A 21,927-nucleotide genomic window follows, 5' to 3' on the forward strand; every position below is an offset into this window, starting at 1 on the left:
GGTTTATATTCTGTATATTGTACTATGAAATTAAACATCTTTGTGATTAAAGTTGTCTTCATTTTTCCAAATATCTAATAAGAACAATGTAGTAACCATCATTCTACACACTTTCTTAAAATTAGGATTAATCTATTCTGTCTTATTTTAACTGCTCCTATTTTGATGCTCCAAAGCAGAGCAGGAAAACAAATTACCACTTACTCATACTAGCATGGCTTTCAACATTTGCCTATTATCAAGTCTGCATGACACATCTCATTATAGGCCTGACTTTTCAATTGCTTATGATTTTGCCAAACTTTAACCATCTGGATTGCAATTTTATCCTCATGGTATTTTTTTCTTCCTCCTTAGACAAACTAGTTTAGCAGGAGAAAACCCAGAGGGAAATGCAGGGGGTTTCAAGCTTTGATGCCATGTCCCAGTGACCTTACACTTGTGGATGACCAGGGTAATCATAAATAAATTCTGGATCAGACCATAAAACAAATTATAGCCTGTTCTTTGTCTTTGTTGCAAGTAGTTCAGTGAAGGCAGAAAGAAAATATGAATTAGAAGTCATGTGCCCTCCCAGTGCTGCAATATGTACAAACTGGCTTATACTGATATGATTAAATCATCTCACTGCTCCTGCTCTTCTTCCCTGGCTGGAGACCCAGAGGCTAGAAAACAACTTTTCCCTATATAAAGAAAAGGTTATTCTGCAGTTTCTGTAATTCTATTGACATTTGGCCAAACTGAAAAAGCCTTAGAAAAATGAGTTCACACACGTTCACTGAGGATTTGCTGGTCTCTTATAATTGAATTCCCTAATGACTCTTGTCTGCTCCCACTGTAGCCCCGACTGAAGCCAACAATTTCACTCACAACTACAACTCTGTGCTGCTGCTGGGCAGATCAAACCTGGAGAAGACTCTGAATTTGAGATCAAGGAGAAATTTTCTTTGCCCTGCTAATGGCTGTACAAACGTTGATATCAAATAAAGAACACTCAATATTAAAAGACAAATTGTATCTTCATATGAAAACCTCAAATCTAGATATTTCAAATGCTCTACAACCAACAGACACTTCAGTTTAAATTCTCTGACTGAAATATAAATGAGGTGCATAAGAGCAATGGAGATTTCATGACTAAAAGTGATACATCTAAATGGACATTTCACGTGGCAACAAACTCAGATTTCACTTACACCCAATTTCTTGCAGAAATTACCCACTCAAAGTTAAACCACCCCTATCAAATATGCAGTTTGTACATTACATAACTAAATGGTAAGTGTTAATTTATCCCCTCTGCGTGGAAAAAATAAATAATGAGCACCATTTGTAGGTCCCTGTTTATTTGGAATTCTCTCCCCGTTCATCTTCCTGGCTTTTATTTAACAAAACCAACAACATTTTTATATCCTTCTGTTGGGGTTTTGGTGAGGAGCCCAGAATGCAGCTCCAAAGATGATAATTCCTACCAAGAGCCAGTTTGACTCCCCACCTATATGTTCAATTATCAGGCAGCAATCCTTGGCCAGACAGCTCAAAAGTTTAAGCCCCAGGGATGGAGCCACTGACTTCAGTCAAAATTAGGATTTGTTGCCTATTATAACAGACAGAACTACATGAAAATTAAAGTCTGCAAACAATTCAATTCCCAAGATATTCCTATTTCAATACAAACAACAGCTTCAACTGTGTTAGGAGTATCAGCAACTCTCACTTCTTCCTTTTTTAGTTACAGCAAATAACACTCCACTCATTATTTTAAAAGTTCATTCAAAGCAATCAGTAAGTGGATTCTCTCACAGAAAGAAAACTGGAAGTTTTTTAAAATGCCTTCTCAAAGATTCCAGACCTGCTTTACTCACCTATTGCTAACTCAATTAAAATAAATTACTATTAAAATCTTATTGAGCGTGCAAGCAAAGCCAAGGGAAAAGGCAAACTGATTAAGGTTTCACATCTGAAGTAATTTCCTTGCACCTGCAGCTCCCATCTAGGAAAATTACTACAAACACAACTGAAAACAAGACTGGTATTCATAACATGGGCAATTTTTCACTGGTTTTACTTTTTCTTGTGCCCAGAATTCCTGAAGCTGGAAACTTTTACCACTACTTCGGACAAGGTGAAAACACAGCACTATGATATTTAAACTCACCATTTTCACCTCTATTTATTTTAAGTCTTTTATTCATTTAAACACTGACAGCATGTTTGTTCAAGAAGAAACTTGAACCAGAAACTTCGTACTAACTTGATTTTATTGCTTCTGCATTTGCAATTCTTGCTGTGATTCATTATCTACCTACACCAGAAACTAATATAAACACAATCTTTAAGACTAGTAGTATAATTTGCTGAGACATTTTGCAGCATTCAGACAATCTACTGATGACTCATCTCACATCAACCAGGAGTAACAAGTTAACTTTTTGTCATCAACATACGAGCACTTTCCTCACCACCAGATTAAAACACTGGGCTGCCTTTGTTGTTAGCAGTTTCATGATTTCTGTAATTTTCAAAATTTTTCCACCTGTGTAACAGTGAAGTCCCCAACATCCCAAATATTCCTCACAGGGCAAAGCTGCTGCCTGACTCTTGGGTGACCTGACATGTGAAAGAATCCCCAGGTCTGTGAGCTGTTTGTAAGATACATGGGCACACATCTCTCCCCACAGGAGTGAGATTCAGAACAGCAAGTAAAGAATCCCAGTGGCTGGAAGAAACAGCAAGTGCTGGACTCCAGCCCTGCAAAACCAGAGGCCTTTGCTCTGTGTTGCAAGGAGACATTTATCACCGTCCACAACATCCCCAAAGAATTGAAACATAACTCCAGAACAGACAGACCAGCAAAGAAACTGGTTTCAGAAATTCACTCATTGCCCTTGGGGTTGAGATGTGGGAGGGGGGCTAGGAATCAGGAATTGGATTTTGGTATTTCAAACCATGACACCCTTTCTCTCCCTTTGCCTCTCATCACACTGCTCTTCCAGCAATGCTAAATATTTGTTGTGTCCTAGGTTTTGCTCCAGGACTGTTTTTAACCATGAGTTCAGAGTCCTGGTTCACAGACACCCCCATGAATGGTTGTTTTCACAGCATTACTTGCAGTGCTGTGGAACCAGCTGGATTCATCACCAATGACAGGATTCCTAGAACTCTGGGTTCACAGAGCTACGTAATTTCCTAAATCAAAACAAAACCACGGCCAACAGTTACGGGACTTTTCCAGAAAGACCTAGAGGGAGGTAAATTTCTACCCATTTGGGTTTGTCCTCATGAGAAGGACACTGACATGACAAGCATTGAATGAAGCAGCATGCAGGGAGGAAGAAAAGTCAGAAATATGATTTTTTCTCTTTCAGGAACAGAGGATAATCAGGTGAAAGTCTGACTGATCACAGGTAAAACCCATTAGCCAAAAGATTATGGGAGACAATTCCAGTATGGTAAAATGACCCTATCTTTGATGTAAGTATCTATGAACCTTTCAATGTAGCAAGTTAAAACAAATCACCCATTGTTTACATTATCAGATACCAACAAGGTGTCTGATTTATGTATAACTGTGGAAAAAAAACGTTCTGCCCTCTAGCAGGCAGTAATTTCACCCATATTGCCAAATGACAATTGCCCCTCTCTGCACACCACAACCAGAAGTGCAGGTTTAGACAGTCAATCCAAAAGTCTGAGTCATTATTTTTTCAGAAGGTGAAGCCCAACCCCAGGCACAGTTACCTGGGAAAGGACGAGCAGCCCGTGGAACCTACGGACAAACTTCCGCAAAGACAGAAGGAACGAGGCCTCTCCTGCTGTCCTGGCCAGAGACCTCAACAGGAAATAACCCTGCAAGACATTGAGGCAGAAACAAAGAGGAAACCATGAATTTGCTGATGCCCAGAAGACAGAAATCTTTATCACATTCATAAAGCAACTTCAATAACAATCAACTGACAACACTCACCTTCAAATAGTGAACCTGCATGAAGATTTTTTCTGCTTTAAGACCATACTTGACAACAGATGCTCCAGACTCACTCAATTCTCCTGTGCTCCCCTTGTTGGGCCTAAAATAGAAACGCACTAATTAAGTTTTGGATAAGTAAGTAAAGAAGTAACTCACACATCACTCGTTCTAATAGCTGAAAGCATCATAAATGGCACAGTAACTGCAGACACCTGTGATCAGTTCAGGCTTCTCCTTCACCCTGAATATATAATTTGACTTAGTTAAACAAATGAATTTCCTACTAAATTAAACCCATCACTAGGGTGGTGTATGTACTCTTTTCACAGCCAGCATGACATCAGGTTCCACGTCATCCTCCAGTGCAGACAAGTTATGAACAAAGAGAAACAAACAAACAACCAAGACATTTTAAGGGGGAGGGAAGAGGAAGGAGACAATGGTGAAGTCATTATGTTCAACTTGAGACTTCTCTTTATATCCCTGACCAGTGGCCTAATAGCTTATGTGACTATACTTGCAAGAATAACCTCTTTCACCTGCATGCAATACACTGATGAAGAAAGTGTTCTGTTTTTCATTTTGCCATTTGGGGTTGGAAGAAAAGCAGCTGAAGTTTTAAAAGAGGAAGCCTTTCACACACAGGTTCGGGGTTTACAGACAATAATGCCAAGAACAAACCTAATTCTTTACAGCCTGATTTTAAAACGTTAATACAGCAGCTGGTGTGCCACAAATCTGCAGCAGTAAAGTGTGGAGGACTCTGGGCTCTTAAGAGCATAGAGTGAAACTAAAGGAAAGCCATGCAAAGATTTTTTCTTAATTTGTAAGAAGTGCCTTTGCAGGCATAGTACTGAAGAGCTCTCTGGCTTTTTTCTTCCACTCGGAAAATATCCCAGCTAACAGTAGTCTAAGAACAGATGTCTGTTTTAAGAGCTTAACCCTGTGACTGAAACAACCTCTCCAGTTCTAAATGTGGATTTTGAAATGGTCTTGGAAACCAAACATCTTTCCCTTTATTTCTACAGAACAGGGGAAATACAGGCCACAGCAGTGCAGGATTCTTCAAACCTCATCAGTCCTGCACTTTACAGGAGCTCATCCCTGTGATCAAATTCTTTTATACCTATGTCTCCTTTGAGGAAAACATTCTTCCTTTTTTATATCTGTGTAACAGTTTTTGATCAGAGTTTTGTCCAGAGTGCTTTCCTACCAGACAGAACAAGACTCTTTAAACACCTACAGAGCAGTAACACAGCATTGCTTCAGGACAGAAACGGACTCGACACAAGGAGAACTCAGAACCTAATTCAGAGTCAGATATCAACACTGGCTACCCTTAATGAATAACCACAAGTTGAAGTTCAGTCATAAAGGCCAGGACATGAGACAAATGTCAGCACCAGCTTAATTCCACAGAACAGAATGGGACTTCTCTAGTTTTCTTTCCTCTCCTAACACGAGAGGCTGGATGAGAGTGCTGGTGCTCGTGCTTGCCAGCAGAACGAGTGCCAAGACACATTTCACAGGTGTTTTTATCCCTCCAGATTCGCTTCAAGATGTGTGAGAAGATACATGATCCTGTTGGAAAGTTTTATTCCGTTTGAGCACTGCAGTGCCATAAACTCCTCCTTCAACACCAAGATTTGCTGGTGCTGCCTTTCAGAGTTGCTGCCTGTTGAAAAGACAGTCACCGACTTCTTTCTGACCTCCTTTTTTCACAGGTAGCTCATGACATGCTACTACAACATAATACCAAATTCCACAATAAGAAGAAACCCGAGGCTGGTAATCAGTTGGGTGAGTGGCTTTCACCTGGTCTGAACAAGCATTCACTTGCTGGATCAAAAGCTGATGGGATCAGCTGACGAGTTTTGGGCAGATTTTTCCAGCTGTCAGGAAAAAGCACAGAAAATCATATGATTGTCCAACAGGGAACAAAAAGGCAATTAAGAATAAGCTTATGCTTGGTAAGAGTGGGTTGGCTGATTTTTTTTTTTCCCTGACATGACTGGTAAGAAGTAACAAACAGGTATCATTTACTTTTAATATCCTTTTAACAAACTTTTAACAAGTTTGAACCAGCCCAAGGTTCAGCACAGGCTCAAAACCCAGCTCGGCTTCAGTCCTGTCCCTTCAGGGCAAGGACTGAAATTTTCTCCCTTACATACCAGTTTTGGAAAGCACAAGGACATCCTTTCAGAAGGATAAAGAAAAGAAAAAAACCCCAAGTAAACATGCAAAGAGAGAACCTATTCAAGTCCACACTACAACAACAGTAGATAGTATTTATATGTGACTGAAACCGATAAAAAGTCCTTAAATACAAGAAATTAGAGACATTAAAGAAGAAGAGATGGACAGAATCACAAGCTGGCATCATGGGCCTCTCCTCAAGTGTTTATTAGAGGTATATTTTTTCAAATGAGAAATTATTTCCCACTCTTTTGTGTTAGCACTGAGAATACCACTGTGCAAAAGGTAAGCAGGATTCTTCTTCAGAGACTTAAGTCTACTAACTGTGGAAGTCAATAGAAAGCTTAAGTTCCAGTTTCAAAAGAAATCAATTGTTCCTGAGTTTCAACCTACAAAGGATTTTGACCCTTAGAAAAATTATTTTAAAAATTTACACGACATAACATTTTATTAAAAATAACAGCTACACAATTAACACAAAAGACAACAAATGTGATTCCACACTGCTGAAAATGGAAAACACACATGCAGAAAAGCCTCAAGTATCACAAGAGCCAATATTAAAAAACAAATTGTATAAAACAAATCAAAACCCCAGCACCTGTCAAGCAGTGGTTGTGCTGGCAGCAGCTCTGTGACAGCCAGTGATAAACCTTGCTGTGGTATTTACACCTATCATCAAATTGCACACTTACAAATGGGTAAATTCATTTACTCTGCTTACACACAGGATAACACAATCCATCAATAAACACAAAGTAAACCAGATCAATGAAAGGCCACAGTCACAAAGTTGGTGATATTTCAGATCACAAGAGGCCAAGGAGAAGAATTTCTATGTTGGTGAACAGTCTCTAGTGCCCAAAAGGCTTTTAGGTCCTACTGGGCAAGCACAAAAAGAAGGGAAGACCTTAAATGAATGAAATGGTAACGGTCTTTTAAAAACAGTTAAAAGCTGATTACATAGAAGATGGGTATCAATTTGTTCTCCCACTTGGTGAAAGAAAGGAAGAAATTACATAGTTTGAAATAAACAATATTTCAGCTGTGCTTCAGGCAGGAATTTTTAACTGTTCACACCAAGTTTAGCTGTCTTATTGAGACACTGAGACAGCTTGGCTCTCTTATGAGAACTTTTCTGTGGGAGCTTTCTAAGAACATGTCAGTAAAAACCCACTTGGGATGGTCTGTGTGTATGGCCTGTATTCCAGGGCAGGAAAATGGGCTCTGTAACCTCTTGAAATCTGTCCATATTTCCATGATCTGGTCAGTGTTGGCCTAACTTGAACCAGGATGAGTAAAGTTGTTTTTCTTGGTGGAAGGAGCAGTGGAGACTCAGTGGATCCAGAGTCAGGCAGACACTCCAGATCAAAGGCTGTGGCAACTTCCCAAGACACCAGTCAGACCTGCCCAGATTATTAATCAAGCAAGAATGTCTCTAGCTACCCAAAAAGCAGCCTTGAGCTCAGCATCTGGTACCCAAAGACCAGAATCTATTTTCAATATCATTATCAGTAATTTCTAAAGAATTATATAGTCCATTATGCCTTTTCCTTGTGTCTTAAAGCTTCACTCAGCTTGGCAGTTGGATACCATGCTACTGCATGTGCTTGTCTCCAGCCACAGAAAATGAATCTGTCACGGCTTCCAACAGGGAACTTTGTTCAGGAAATGGCTTTTTTGCCCCCTGAACAGTGGCTCTTGTAAACTGCTTAGAGAGATTCCATATCAAACTAAATCCCATGGTTTCTGAAAGCTTTCTAAAACCAAGGGAGAAGCAATTGCATTACAGTCAAGATGAACAACCTGGTCAATTTAATTTGCATTTTATTTTTTCATTAGAAGGAAATAAGGAAACGCAGCGGGTTTAATCAGATTGTTTGGGTGTATACCTTTTGAAGGGAGACAATGTGGAAAACAGGAGAGGGAGAGCACAGGCAAGGCAATGCTGTCATGCTGTTACCTCAAAACCTGCAGCTCTTCCTCAGAGTTCTGCACCTCGTCCCTGAGTCGGCGCCAGCGAAGCAAAGCCTTCAGCTCCTGCTGCCCTTTTACCTCTTCATGGGAGAGCTGCTTGGGACACAAACACACACAGACACTGAGAGCTGCCTCCCAACACACCACAACAACCTTCAGAACAAGAAACTCGTTTTGTTTCTCTTTAATATTTGGAAGGTGTGTGAAACGTACTGATATCAATGATTAAAAAAAAGGGAAAAAAAAGAAAAAGAGCCAAAAAATAAGGGTTGCTGCTCTGAGAGTTAGTTAACAGCACCACGAGGCAAAACAAACCCCTCACTGTGCACATCAACTCAACAGACTGTTAAACAGTTCTGACTGAGGAGAGAGATGAGCATGATGTTTTCCCTTTAGTGACTGGCAATAAATGAAGTGAATATAAACAGAACAGGTACCTGGCACAGAGGATTTTATTGCATCTTCACCCAGCTTGAAAGCCAAGAGCTGCATTGTGTCCTGACTTCATTCCTCTTTCCTGCTATTCCTGCTACACTTGTGAAACCTCCCTGTGGTATTTTCCCCCATTTATGTCATATTAACAGAGATTCATACTCATTAAATAAATGCCAGGTTGTCAGCTGACAAATAAATACTAATTCATGTTTCTCTATTGTAAGAATAGATGTGAGATGGGGGAAAGCAAAAGCAGCTTTGTGACTGAATTACACCAGTCGCAACTGAAAGGATTGTCATGCACTATAATCCTAAAATTGTATGATTGAATAGCTTCAAAACTACTCAATAATGTTTAAAAGGTATCCCTTATACATTAACAAGGGAACTAATCACAGTTTTGTTGCTTGCTCCTTTCCACTCAGCCACGAGGAAGGTGTCTGCTGCAATCAAAATGCTTCCAAGTGACTCACAAAAGGAAAGAATGTGGGCAGCTCACAGCAGTGCAGTGATGCTCAGTGCAAGGGCACAAATGAGCTTTGGAACCAAAATGGAAAAGCCACACGTTTGGACAGCCTCTCTTTCTTGTTTCAGGAATATGTCAAGGAATTCTGGTTTGTTTGGTGCTGTGAGTTGCCTGATAATAAAAAGGAGGTTTGGAAGAGTTCATTGTGCCAGACCCCAGTTCATCCTGCTCTTCCTCAGGGGGAGGCCTGCAGACCTTGGGGCAGAACCTGGCACAGCCACGGGGAGAAGTGACTGACACACGAAATGCTTGAAGAAGCAGAGGAACCACAAAAGTAAGAATTGCACCAGAAAAACACTTTACAAGCTGACAGGCAACTTATGAGCTTTTCACCTCAAGGCAGGCGACGATTTCTACGCCTCTGACATGAGAGTAACTCTTGCAGGGCATGTAAGAGAAAAAAAAAAAGTGAAGTTCCCTATTTAAAATCATCTTGCATTCTGCTTTGAGCTACACTTCTTGGCCAAAACAGAAAATTTTCTTTATATACCTGGAATATTACAATATGCAGTAAGACTCTGTTGATTGTTCCAGTTTCAGGTGCACAATATAAGTGGAAAGAATGCAGAGCCACTGTTTGATAGCTGAATTCTGAGTGGTACATCTGTGGAAAGGTAATAACTGACAAACAGACATTTCCATTCCCATTTGCACTGACCTCTGCCACTGTGAAGATTTGTGTTCAATGTGGATCACATTTTTTAAATCAAGTCAGCATGCATATTCCAATATTATTTTAAAATACTTTTCTTCACAACAGAGGAGGCTTAATTTATATCTAATGCATGCCACGTATATAATTTTGATTTCCACGTTAATTCAATTTTGAAACAATGTACCATCACCTTACCTGTTGTGCCCTAGCCCAAAATATATCTTCCAGAAAAGTGGCAAAGCCTTCACTGGTCCACTCCTCAGTCCAGTCCCGAGCCCCAATGGCCAGCCCAAACCAGGCATGGGCAATCTCATGGCACAGACGAGTCCCACAGAGGTTGCTCCCTCCTGGCAGGACACTCTGGGACAGGAAGATGATGTGTGGGCTGCACAAAACAGTGACAGGATACATTATTGACCTGTTACAACACGCACTGCATGGCCACCAAAACAAGGGAACCAAAGCACGGCCTGGCTTGGAAGGGACCCTAAAGATCACCCAGTTCCAGCCCCTGCCATGGACAGGGACACCTTTCACCACATCAGAGCCCCACCCAACCTGGTCTTGAACAGACCAAGTGATGGGGCACCCACAGCTTCTCCAGGAAACTGTTCCAGTGCCTCACTGTCCTCACAGGGAAGCGTTTTTCCTTAATATCTCATCTAAACCCATCCTCTCTCAGTTTGAAAGCATTCCCCCATGTCCTGTCACTACATGCTCTTGTAACAAGTCCCTCTTCAGCTCTCCTGCAGGCTCCCTTCAGGTTGGCTTCATTACCCTCTAAGCTCCTTATTAGTGTATGCATGCTGGGTCATGACTCACAGTTCAGAGCTCAAGCGTTTTTAGGAATTAAGTTGTACTTTCTTGTTGGTTGGCAGAGAATCAAACTGAAATTCCACCAAGCACTTGTATTGTATTCAACCATCAAACAGCTCCTACCTGCAAGGAGTAACTGAAACCAAAGCTACTTTCAAACTACTGATTTATTTCAACAGAAACATTCATCACAGAGAGATGGGCAGGTGTGAACACAGGCAACAAGATTTTACCAGCTAAATGATCAAAGATGGAAATAAATAAAGCAGAAACATCTATTAAAGAAAACAAATCACTACTACTATGTTACTAAAAGTAACAAGAGTAACATAGAGTAAAACACATGTGCTTGTTAAAACTTATAACAAGCTAAGAAGATACCATCTCATGGTAACAGTTGATCGTTTCTGCAAATGCAGAGGAAGAAGAACATATTTTACCACAACCACAAAAGTGAGAAGAAGTGAGTATCTGCTTTTCACAACACTGGGGGAACAATCCAATCTTGTATCTACTCTGCTTTGGGCTCAAATACTATAAAAAGAAATTGGGGGGAAAACTGTTATGAATTATCACTCTGCTATTGGAAACACACTGAATTGCAAGTTCCTCCTGCAGTTCCATGTTCTGCTGCAAGGCAGTTTCTGCTCTGCTCACAGACATTAGAGACCTTAACTTCTCACAAGCTGTAAAAGTTCTGAAGCTAACTATACCTAGGAAATAAAAGCAGCAGAATTAAGCCCTCTGACTGATGTGCAGGAGGTTATGAGTGCCCCATGTCACAGATGGAGCAGCAAGGGCACAAACCAAGAGGAGCATCTGCAGAGTGCTCCTGCACCAACCCACAGTGCCCATCATCTGCACCTCAACCCTTCTCTCACTCCAGTCAGTCAGAGAGGAAATAAAGCACAGTGGTGATACCTTCAGGACCATGCGTCTTTAAAACTTGGTTCCAAAGCACGGGAGGGGAGTGTGTGGCCCTTAAGGCACTTCCAAGAGTCAAATATTATTCATCAGCATTCCAAAAAGCTTCCCCACCTGCCCCACCCTTCCCTTGGAAATGTTCAAACAACCCACATTTTTCCTGCAACCAGTTGAATGTCTGGAACTGAGGCCATAAAAGATGATGTGCACTCACACCCAACAACCACCTCCTCATTAAAAAAACGTTGATAGGTTTCCATCAGATGGCATTGTAGGAAACAATGTAAGAAATTAAAGAACTAAATTGAGGAATCAGGTAACGCAGAACAAAGTGAGGAAAAACAGCAGCTCTCCAAATCTTTACCAAAACCAATTCTGATGAAGAGAAGGAAGGGAGGGAGAGAGAGATGGGGGGAAGGTGCAAACACAGAAGCTGCAGAACACGATTGATCTGTAATTATAAAACCCCTGATGAGAAGAATAACCACAACTTTGAGGATATTACTTCAGTCAGTTTTAAGTAAATGACCCCTCCCCTAACTGTGGCATGTGCACATGCTGCAAAGAAAAACCTGCAGAAATAGACCAAGTAAATAACATTACAGACATACTGCTGGCAACGTTTAGTTTGAGGAAGACAAAAGTAACTTCACACCTTATAAACAGGATCACTGAACAGTTGTACATTTTAAGTCTACAGTAGGTAAATATATAATAAAAGTAAAGACTGTATTTCCTGCTTTTTCCCATCACTTAAAAAACAGAAATGCTAAAATTTTGAACAGTATTCTCCTTTATAGAAGGATAACAAATCATTTCAGTGAGAAAAACGTATAGGAGTTAAATTTTGGCCAAAGACTATGAGTACAGCTTCCTAAAGGGCCAAAAATTAGATTATGTGCTGCAGCAGAGTTTAATTTTAAAATCTGAGTACAGCCAGCAACTTCCTTTCCGGAGAACACCTTAAATGATTCCTTTTATTTTGTTTGCCCTTAAAAACCAGTTCTATCTCCAATTCAGAGCAGTGCAAAGTTCCCATTTATCTTAAGACTAATTTTTATCAGACTGAACTGTCTCTGGAACATGTCCAGCACCTATTAGTTTGGGGAAAGGTTTCACTCTGTGTATTCCTTTAAAACACAGATTCTCTATTTTCAATGCACGTTTGGGACTTCAGAAACTCTGCTCTACCTCTGCTGATACCGACCAAATCTCCATTTCTGACATCATTTAGGATGTGCAGCGTTCACAGAATCACAGAAAGGACCTTAAAGATCACAGAGTTCCAACCCCTCTGCCAGGGGCAGGAGCACCTTTGACTAGACCAGGTTGCTCAGTGCCCCATCCAGCCTGGCCTTAAACACCCACAGGGATCTACAACTTCTCTGGGACACCTATTCCACTGCCTCACCACCCTCACAGGAGGGAGTTTTCACCCAATATCCAATGTAAACCTACTCTTTCAGCTTGAAGCCATTTCCCCTTGACCTGTCCTTACATCCCCCTGCAGAAAGTCCCTCCAGATCCTTCCTGTGGCCTCCCTTCAGCTACTGGAAGGCACCAATTAGGTCACCCTGAAAGCTTCTCTTTTCCAGGCTGAACAATCCCAATTCTCTCAGCCTTTCCTCTTAGGGGAAGTGCTTTATCCCTCCAACCATCCTGGTGACCCTCCTCTGGACTCACTTGAACAGGTCAGTGTCCTTTCTGTGCTTGGGGAATGTTATGAATTTTATTAATTGCACAACACAGCAGTGCTGTTCCTAAAAAAAATAATTCAAGAAGGTGTCTAAGTGAAAAATAAGATAATTGGAATGGTAATTAAATTGCAAGACTTTTTTTTTTTTAATAAGGCTTGATATCCATTTCTTTGATTTTAATTGAAAAGGAAAGAAATCCATTCATCCATTAGGAATGGACAAGGGTTCACCTCAGAAATTACATCAAGACCTGAGGAGGTCTTTGCAGCTTGCAAATGCCTCTAGCAAGTTTCTAAAGCAGGCCAGAACAGGCTGGCTGGATGTGGCAATAAAGATGCAAAACCTCTCCTAGTTAACAAAAAAAACAACCACCCCACCAGTCCTTCCCAGGAAGCTGGACAAGCTCCCAACAGCTCCTACAGGAAAGGAAGTTAATGACTTGTTTTCAACAAGTATACACTTGGTTACACTTCCACAGCAAAGGAGTGTTATTCTGATGAGAATCACACGCTCAAAACTCAGATATTTGCATCACTGGGTTGGAAGAAGGAGCAAGTTCCCTCTCCCAGTTAAAGTGCAGTTAAGGGAAATCTCGACACTGTAACTATGGCATATAAAGGAAAAACTGAGCCCTGAGGGAAAGAAATTGTTGGTGTGAAAGGCCAAAGAGTCCTGCTGTTCCAATCATTCAAATCCACCCATGCAGATGTTCTTAAGATATATAAGATATTTTTAAACCACTGGCCTCGATCCACTGACTCAGCCTGCCCAGATCCCTGTGCAGAGCCCTCCTACCATCCACATATCAACACTCCCACCCACCTTGGTGTTGTCTGCAAATGAACAATCTGGTAGTAATGCAACTAATTCCTTCAAACAATTATGATTTATACTCTCTCTGACACACCCAGAGCACACACTTTGACAGGGACAAGACAAGCACCTTTAACTGGTGTTTTTACAAACAATCACAACACAACTCGTGTGTGGCTGATGCCCTGCTGCACTCACATCTAATAAATCCTGCCTGTTTAAAACATTCTGACGTGGGAAGCAAATCAAGAAGGAAACAGAGAATGTTGTATTTTACGTGCAGATTTGGGTCTCATGTCTGAGATTCAAGCACTGCCAGTAACCAACCCAATCTGGAACAAGGTCCTGAGGAACTAAAGGAGACAAGAACAACCAGCAGCCAAGAAACAACTGTGAGGGTGAGGAGTTATTCACCAGCTGAGCTCTGATGCTCCCAGGATGGCAAACAGCAGCTCCAGCTCACTGCTTTTCATCTTACACACTCTGTATCACTGTGAAGAATGTGCAGGGCACGAGCCTTCCCCATAACTCTCCAGATATTGTTTCCTAATGTCTTATGTAAGCACAGCAATATCTATTCATTTCCAAACTTCCATAATCCCAAGATTTGTGATGGGCAGCAAATTCCCTGCTACTGTAAAGGGAAAGGAGCAAACACAGAAAATTATGGGGTGGGGGAAAAGAAAGGATTACAGATTCAAAACCCTCAAGCTCCCATCAAGGTTTTTTAACACAGATTTGTTTGAAACCTCCCAAAAAAACACAAAGTAATGCATTCTAGTATAAAAATCAATTACACAATACCTCCTAGGAACAAATGGCTGCAACACTGCCAAAAATCTTACAGCCAGCTTTCCAAGAGAAACACCTGGAGGGACCACAGCTTTTCATGTTGTGTAGCACAGAATGAATTTTTTCATATTTAACTGACTATGGGTAAGTGCCAATACAACTACATCAATAAATATAAGCACCTGTTTAACTCAAAAAAACCCCAACAACCAAGCCAACTCTATATTTTACATATCTCAATTTTTAACCTTCACACTCCACTTGCAATTGCTCCTCAAAAAGCACTGACACTGCTAACTATTGAAAATAATTTGTGACACCAGTTTCCAGAGCCCTTACTAAATATTCATAGTATCAAATTGTACTGTTCATAGCTGTAATTTCCAAACAAACCCTACAGGCTACAATTCTATAAGGTTATTCTTATTTTTCTTTAAAACCAGATAGATTGGAAGTCAATCTAGAGTACTTCAGTTAAAGAGTAAGAAATAAAGATGAAGAAAATAAAAATATTTCTAGTTCAGATTGTTCAGCAAAGTACCTTAGGTTTTTTTTCATATTAGTATCTTTTTTTATTTTATGTAAGACAGCAGATAGATCACAAAAATAATAAAACATCCCTACTCTTGGTTATATAGGTAGGATCACAGAAGAGGGTTGGAGGGCAAAGGAAAAATTTTGCTCATGTCTAAGGAGCCAGAGGAAATATAATGTTGCCACTAATTCCAGTAAGAATTTTATATATGGATATAAATGCAATGTTTGGTTAACATTCTGAATTTGCTACATTCCAGATTTTACATGAAACTTTTAGCACATTTCCCTGAGTCCTTCCAAATATTAGAGACTGCCAACTGAAGAAAATATTTAAAAATCCCAACAGTTATGCTATTAGCCATGTGAAAATGCTTAATAATAAATAATAGTGTGGAAAGTCTCTATTAGAACCATTCATTTATATTAATTTTCCCTCATTTAAAACTGATTTATATTAGGACCACAAAATCAACCTTATGCACTTGCTGAAATAAAAAAAGTGAACAGAAGATAGCAATGGATGGACACTGATCATTGTAATTATTTTAATTGATCATATTATTTTTACAAGAAGTGAGTAATGGAAACAGATACAGATACAGGTACAGCTCTTGTTTCATAAATATTAAATACTTTTGTGTGACAGTATTTTTGTTTGTTTGTTTCCTCCTAGTATGCCAGAGGGAAGGCTTAAAAAGATGATTCTTTTCTTTTATACTAGAAATGAATCATTTGTTTCATTTGTTTCATTGACTTTCCAAACTGTTCTTTGTATTCTTGCTAAAAATTATCACTATGATGAACAGTCACTGACAACGTTCCTCAGTCCCAGTCATTCTGTCACTGCTGGGTGACATCACTTGATGGATGGATTTCACTATTTGCAGCTTTCCAGCACTGTTATTAATGGATCTGGATTTCCTTTCAGCACATCAGCAAAATAAAATAAGAATGAGTGGGATCTTTCTGCATTTAATATATAGGAGAAAGCTTTTACCCACAACAAAAAAGTAAAATCAACGAAAAAGGAAAGAGTTTGCTTGTTCTTGGAGTGTTTCAGGATTCTCTTCTCAGTGTAAAGTCCTGTGGTATCACTGTTCTGAAAGCAACACGGAAATGAAATCTGCCTGGAGGCAAAAGTGATTCTTATTAAATCTCTGTGTAGAAAGAGCAGCATCACAAACCAAACCAAGCCTCCTGTTTTTTAAGGATTCCTATCACAAATAATTCATCTGAAGAACGAGAAAACTCCAGATATATCCCTGAACCATTCAGAAAATCCCAAACATTACTGGAGGAGAGAGTGCTATAAATCCCTGATATTTCCAAGAAAAAACAAATAAAAAGGTAAAGCTCAGATTTTTTTTAAAAATATCGGAACTTCTTAGATCATAAAAGAGGCACAGATCCAATTCCTTTAAGTTTTCAGTTCACATCTATTACACTCTTGCTCCTTGTGCCAACTATAAACGTGGGAGCAAACAAGAAGAAGATTGTCCAATTCACACGTGATCTAATTTTTGCCTATGTGCAGTATAACCCATAATTCTTGCTTTTAAGAATTGGTACTCAAAAATCCATTTTCTGAAGCCTTTCATTTTACTCAGAAGAACGGTGCAGAATGGTGCAAACCCAACACTGCCAAGTCTATTCTGATTTTCAACATCCCTGCTAAAATGCATTATTTCTACTGTGCCTCTATCCTCTGTTTGTACAAATGCACCCTCACCTTGAAAATGTTTCAGGCAGCAGAAATTTAACAAATCAGTCCTGCTGTCATCCATTTTTCTTATTTTTGTCATCTACAAACAGCACATAAACTGATATAAATTTCATGCTTATTCCCTTGGTTTACTCTGAGCAGCAGCCCCACAACCCTCCTCCTTTGTGTGCCCCCATCAATAAGGTGTCTGTTGTGCTTCTGCACAAAGAACAAAGATGCCTTTTTCGATTCTCAGAAGTCTGTAGGACAAACCATTCATGTTGTCAAACCCCCTAAAACACTTCCAGCAAATAATGAAATCCACCAGTGACAAATGTCAACACACTGATTTGTAAAATGCAGAACAAAAGGAACATTCAGAAGAGGTGCTTCTTTTCATGTTATATCAGCCCTTCAATTTGTAACGACTTCATGGCAGCCCACAGATAATGCAACATTAGAACAGAAGAGCACTATGATTATTAAAACTAAAACAATCTACTCTTCTTACAATAAATGCTAAGAAGTTCCACAAAACTGTAAACAAAATCTTTTTGGAAACATCAGACTCCTTGCCATGCATTCACTTTCCTCCTTTTTTGGAAGGTTATTTCCAAGTAAAATCTTACACACAAACACAGATTCTCTTCCACACACAGTCCCATTTATTGTTCTGATGGAAAAATAAGATTAAATTACATTATATCCAGTGAAAGAAGAGCTTCAGTGTGGCTCAGCAACACTTTATCATCATACAGGACATCCAGCTATTATTGTCAAATCATACAGCAAGGGCATGGTTTAACTGGAAGTAGCCAGTGTGCATGTGAATCACTTCATTCATCATACAGAGACATCAAGCTGTTATTACTGAACACATATCAAGGGCTGGTTTGACTGGAAACAGCACAACTGAGAGCTGTGTTCCACTGATGTAATATGAACTATCACTTACCAATGAACTTTCACTCTGTTTCATCTTCCATCAACTCATCTTTTCATACACCTCCAAATTTGTTTCAGGCCACCACAAGGACCAAACAAATATTTCCCCTGTTGTCCAGGACGCTGACACAGAACCCATTTACCTCTTCTCTTCGAAGATACCAAAAATAAGCAAACACCTTCACATTCTATAAACATCCACTGCAACCAACATTTCTGCTGCAGATTTCCAGCAGTGACCTGTGCTTTGTGAGTTCATCCAGTCAACTTGAATATAGAATGGCAGTTCTGAAATTGTTAAATTGATAATGCCAAGTTCTGTTTTTGGCAAACTGCTGACTCTATCACAGATTCTGTTAGCAAGTATTTTTCCAAGTCCAAAAGAACACAGCAAGGTGGTTTTCCACCTTGCAAGACCACAGCAACTAAACTAGCATGGATTAAAAGACACTCATTTTGAGGTGTTTTTGTTTAGTTGCTTTGTTGTTTTTTTTTTAAATCACTGAGGAAATTAAATTTTAAAATAAGCAGAGAATTTTTGATTGCTTCCCACATACTGTCCTGACAGCAGTTCTGCTAATACACTAAACACTCCCTCTTTTTGTGAGACCATGCATTCATATTTGCATGTGGATATTGACCTCTCACAGGACATGACCCTATTCCAAAATTTCTAACAATGCCAAAGAGAATTAGGTTTCCAGTTAAAATCCAGTTAATAACAGTTATTGGTTGGATACTTCCCTGAAGAATCAGTTGGATCTATGTCTTGCCAAATGGTTAAAATTTGTTTCTGCATGTTCTGTCTTGCCAGCACCAATCAATTCGTTTGAAACCTCAAATGGTGTTTGGCATTCACATCAGTTCAGATTTACGAACCTGAAGATCAGAAAGTTGTGCCAAGTGTATAATTTTTCAGAAAGTACAGACCCAAGTTCCCAAATAGGCAGCAATTTTACAGCCCAGTCCAGTCCCACTGCTGTAGATCCAGTCAATCTCCACAAACAGGGTAATTTCTTTATCTTTTTAGTTTTAGCAGAATTTAGTGTCAAGTGGGACAACACTCCTGGAGATTTGCTTCAACTAAGAGCGTGTCTCTGGCACAGTGTACCTACGTGCCTGGCTGCATCCCAAATTTTAGTATAATTGCCAGTTTCAGCTTAGAAATATTACAGAGAAAAGAAGTAAACAGTTATTAAGCAGAGACCTGGTTTAGACCAACAATAAAAGGATGTGTCCACTGTGGTTTTTAATAAAAAGTTGCTTAATTCATAAAGAAAATTTGTTGAATTCTGCTTTCTCTGCCAATAGATCTCTTTTCAGAGAATTATGCAAAGCTAAGATTTTACAAATACTGTAGACCTATAGTACAGTTTCATTTTACCCTTAACTCCCTCCTTGCAATAAAGCAGACAGGTTTGTTTTTTTTTAAATCAGGTATCTTAGTGCCACTGAATTATTACAGTATTCCAATGGCTCTAGAGGAGTGAGTGAACAAAAGCAGTTCTCTCTGGACTGTTTTAGCACATCTAAATCAAAGGAAACATGATAACTCAAACTTAAGTAATGGGATTCAGGAAGAGGAATTCACCTGTAAATCTGTTTGTTCCAAGACATAACTTGCACAAACTGCTTTTACACACTCACTATGTACTGTTACTGTGTAATGTTTAGCACCACAAATACATCACACAAAATCAAGGTCAGAAAAGCAGCACTGGCCATAAAAACTTTTTATACCTTACTACGCTACTGCAGCCAGTGGGAAAGAGAAAAAATCTTCCCAAAGAACTCAAAATTCTGTTCTACAATTCTTTAGAAATATCTTTGCATTCTTTCCAAACCATTTTGTCTCTAACGTGCTGCATTTTTATCTGTACTGTAAGTAAAACACGATGGTGCTTCAGCTAATGCTGAGAAGTGCAAGAAATTTTAGGTGCAAAGACAGAAACCTTTCAAATATTGTAATGTAGGTATGTAAAATATATAAGATGGTAGCAAAGCCATTTCTACCACTGACAACAAGTCTCTTTGTGAATTTCATCATGTTCAGGTCTAATTTAGGCCCCTGAAAAATCTGCTCAGTGACCAAGCCACATGCACCTTTCTTTGGGTGGTCTACAAAGTTATTGTCAAGAAGACTAACAAAGCTATTCAGAATTATCTCACAGCTTTAACTCAGTATCTATCATTACCAAGCTGGTGATCATACAAAAGAAAATGTATTCCTGACATCAAACTCCCTGACGTTCATTTGACAAATACAACAAATTAAATTCACTGTACTGGCTCCTTACAGTTCAAAACACTACCTTAACTTTTACCTTTAAACAGTTTAAGCAGAAGAGAACAATTTTCCAAGTAATCTTAAAGATGCTTGAAAATCTAAAATTATTCTGTAATTAAAGGGAAACGAAACTTTAATAAATATCAATACAGAATCATATTACAAATGTGACAGGTTACCAAATAAATATGACTTCACTGTTCAATTTCAACATTTAAAACTAGGCTTCTAAGTCTGAATTATTACAAACTTGTAATAACAACACACATAGTTATCTTCTTAGTTAAGCAGAGACATAATTTATGCAGTACTGTGGGAAGGACAGGCAGTCATCACAAACCAGCTGCCTGCCACCCAACAAAAAATTCAGACTGGCCTTTAAAATGAAAGAAATCAAACCATCTATTTTCTTCATGTTGCCACAGACGAAGGAAATCCAAAAACCATCCCAGAAAACAGAGCTGGTATTTTATTCACAAACCGAAATCTCCAAGCAAATTTTTCATATACTCAGAGCCACACATCTCAACTCATTTACCCCGAATCCACCACAGTTCTTCCACCAATTCCAACAGTTTAACCCTCAGTCTGTGTCCCAACATTCCTGCTGGTCCAAAAGCACATCTCCAGCAGCCACAAACTGGGGGAAAGGACAGTTGTGTGCAGAGAAAATATGTACAACACCCTGACTGCAACGTGCCACATATCAGCCCTTGGAAAAATTAAAAACTGTGTTTCAAATTTCCAGTCAAATATTATGATCCACAAGCCAATAAGGGGAAACTTCATAGGACAAACTACAATATTTTGACAGCACTAGTAAGCAAAAAGTAAAGTGAAGCTTGAGCGTGCAGAAGCTAAAAATTAACTACACGTGTTAAGCCACTTCTGAAGAGAAGAATCATCATTTTTACTTCAAATATAATGAAACAGACACAAGGGCTACATTATTGTTCTCAGGATACAGCAGTCTGTTTTTCATTCCTCCCCTCTCACATCAGTGAACAAACACAAGAATGCAGAATAATTTGGAATGACCAACACATCAGAGAAATCTGCTCCGTATGTGACATAAGAACCTTAAAAATTTGGCAGTGGCAGAGGAAGTACAAAAGCTAGTAAATAATATTTTTCAGATGTTTATTTATAAGAGAATCATAATAACCACCTCTCATTTTTATTGGCTTTACCGGTGCATTCACTGCAAAAGCCTCAGTACAGGGGAAAAAACAAAGCATTAATATCACTACTGCTCAGATTCCCCCAAACACATCCTATAACGTCCTCTCTCCTTCCAACACATTTCTCATTGTGTTTTAATGAATATTCTTAGGTATTCCATTGAATATTTCCAAAACAAGCACGTGGATGACAGAACAGAGCATCAAACAGTTCTATTAAAACAGCCTTTTCTGCTTGAACTTATGTGTCAAGGAGGAAAACAACAGAAATTAGAACAGTTTCATACACCTCAGGAAAGAGAAATAACCTACTGCCAAAGAGACCTAACTCACACTGGTTAAGCCTAGAATAAGCAGATTATAATGATTAGCTGAAAGTAAAGTTTGTTAAAATACCTGCTTTGACATCTGAGCATTAGTAATAACAACAGACATCAGCCCTACAATTTTAAACCAAGCAACCTTTGCAATGAG

General features: G+C 39.3%; 1 protein-coding gene across 6 annotated transcripts in view; it reads right to left on the reverse strand.

Moving 5' to 3' along the window:
- The window catches only part of AOPEP (aminopeptidase O (putative)), a 147,326-nt gene that overhangs the window by 88,137 nt on the left and 37,262 nt on the right, over nucleotides 1-21,927 (reverse strand). For 5 of the 6 annotated variants that reach the window (XM_027709104.1, XM_027709106.1, XM_027709105.1 and 2 more), the window contains exons 6-9: nucleotides 9,955-10,144; nucleotides 8,130-8,239; nucleotides 3,968-4,070; nucleotides 3,742-3,849 (exon numbers count right to left, since the gene is read on the reverse strand). In XM_027709104.1, coding sequence (XP_027564905.1) covers nucleotides 3,742-3,849; nucleotides 3,968-4,070; nucleotides 8,130-8,239; nucleotides 9,955-10,144 — 511 coding nt within the window. The remainder of the gene's footprint in view (nucleotides 1-3,741; nucleotides 3,850-3,967; nucleotides 4,071-8,129; nucleotides 8,240-9,954; nucleotides 10,145-21,927) is intronic. The other variant, XM_027709102.1, reaches the window with a different exon arrangement.

Source organism: Neopelma chrysocephalum, unplaced genomic scaffold (assembly GCF_003984885.1).
Source record: "Neopelma chrysocephalum unplaced genomic scaffold, ASM398488v2 Primary Assembly neopelma1_96687, whole genome shotgun sequence".
NCBI lineage: Eukaryota > Metazoa > Chordata > Aves > Passeriformes > Pipridae > Neopelma > Neopelma chrysocephalum.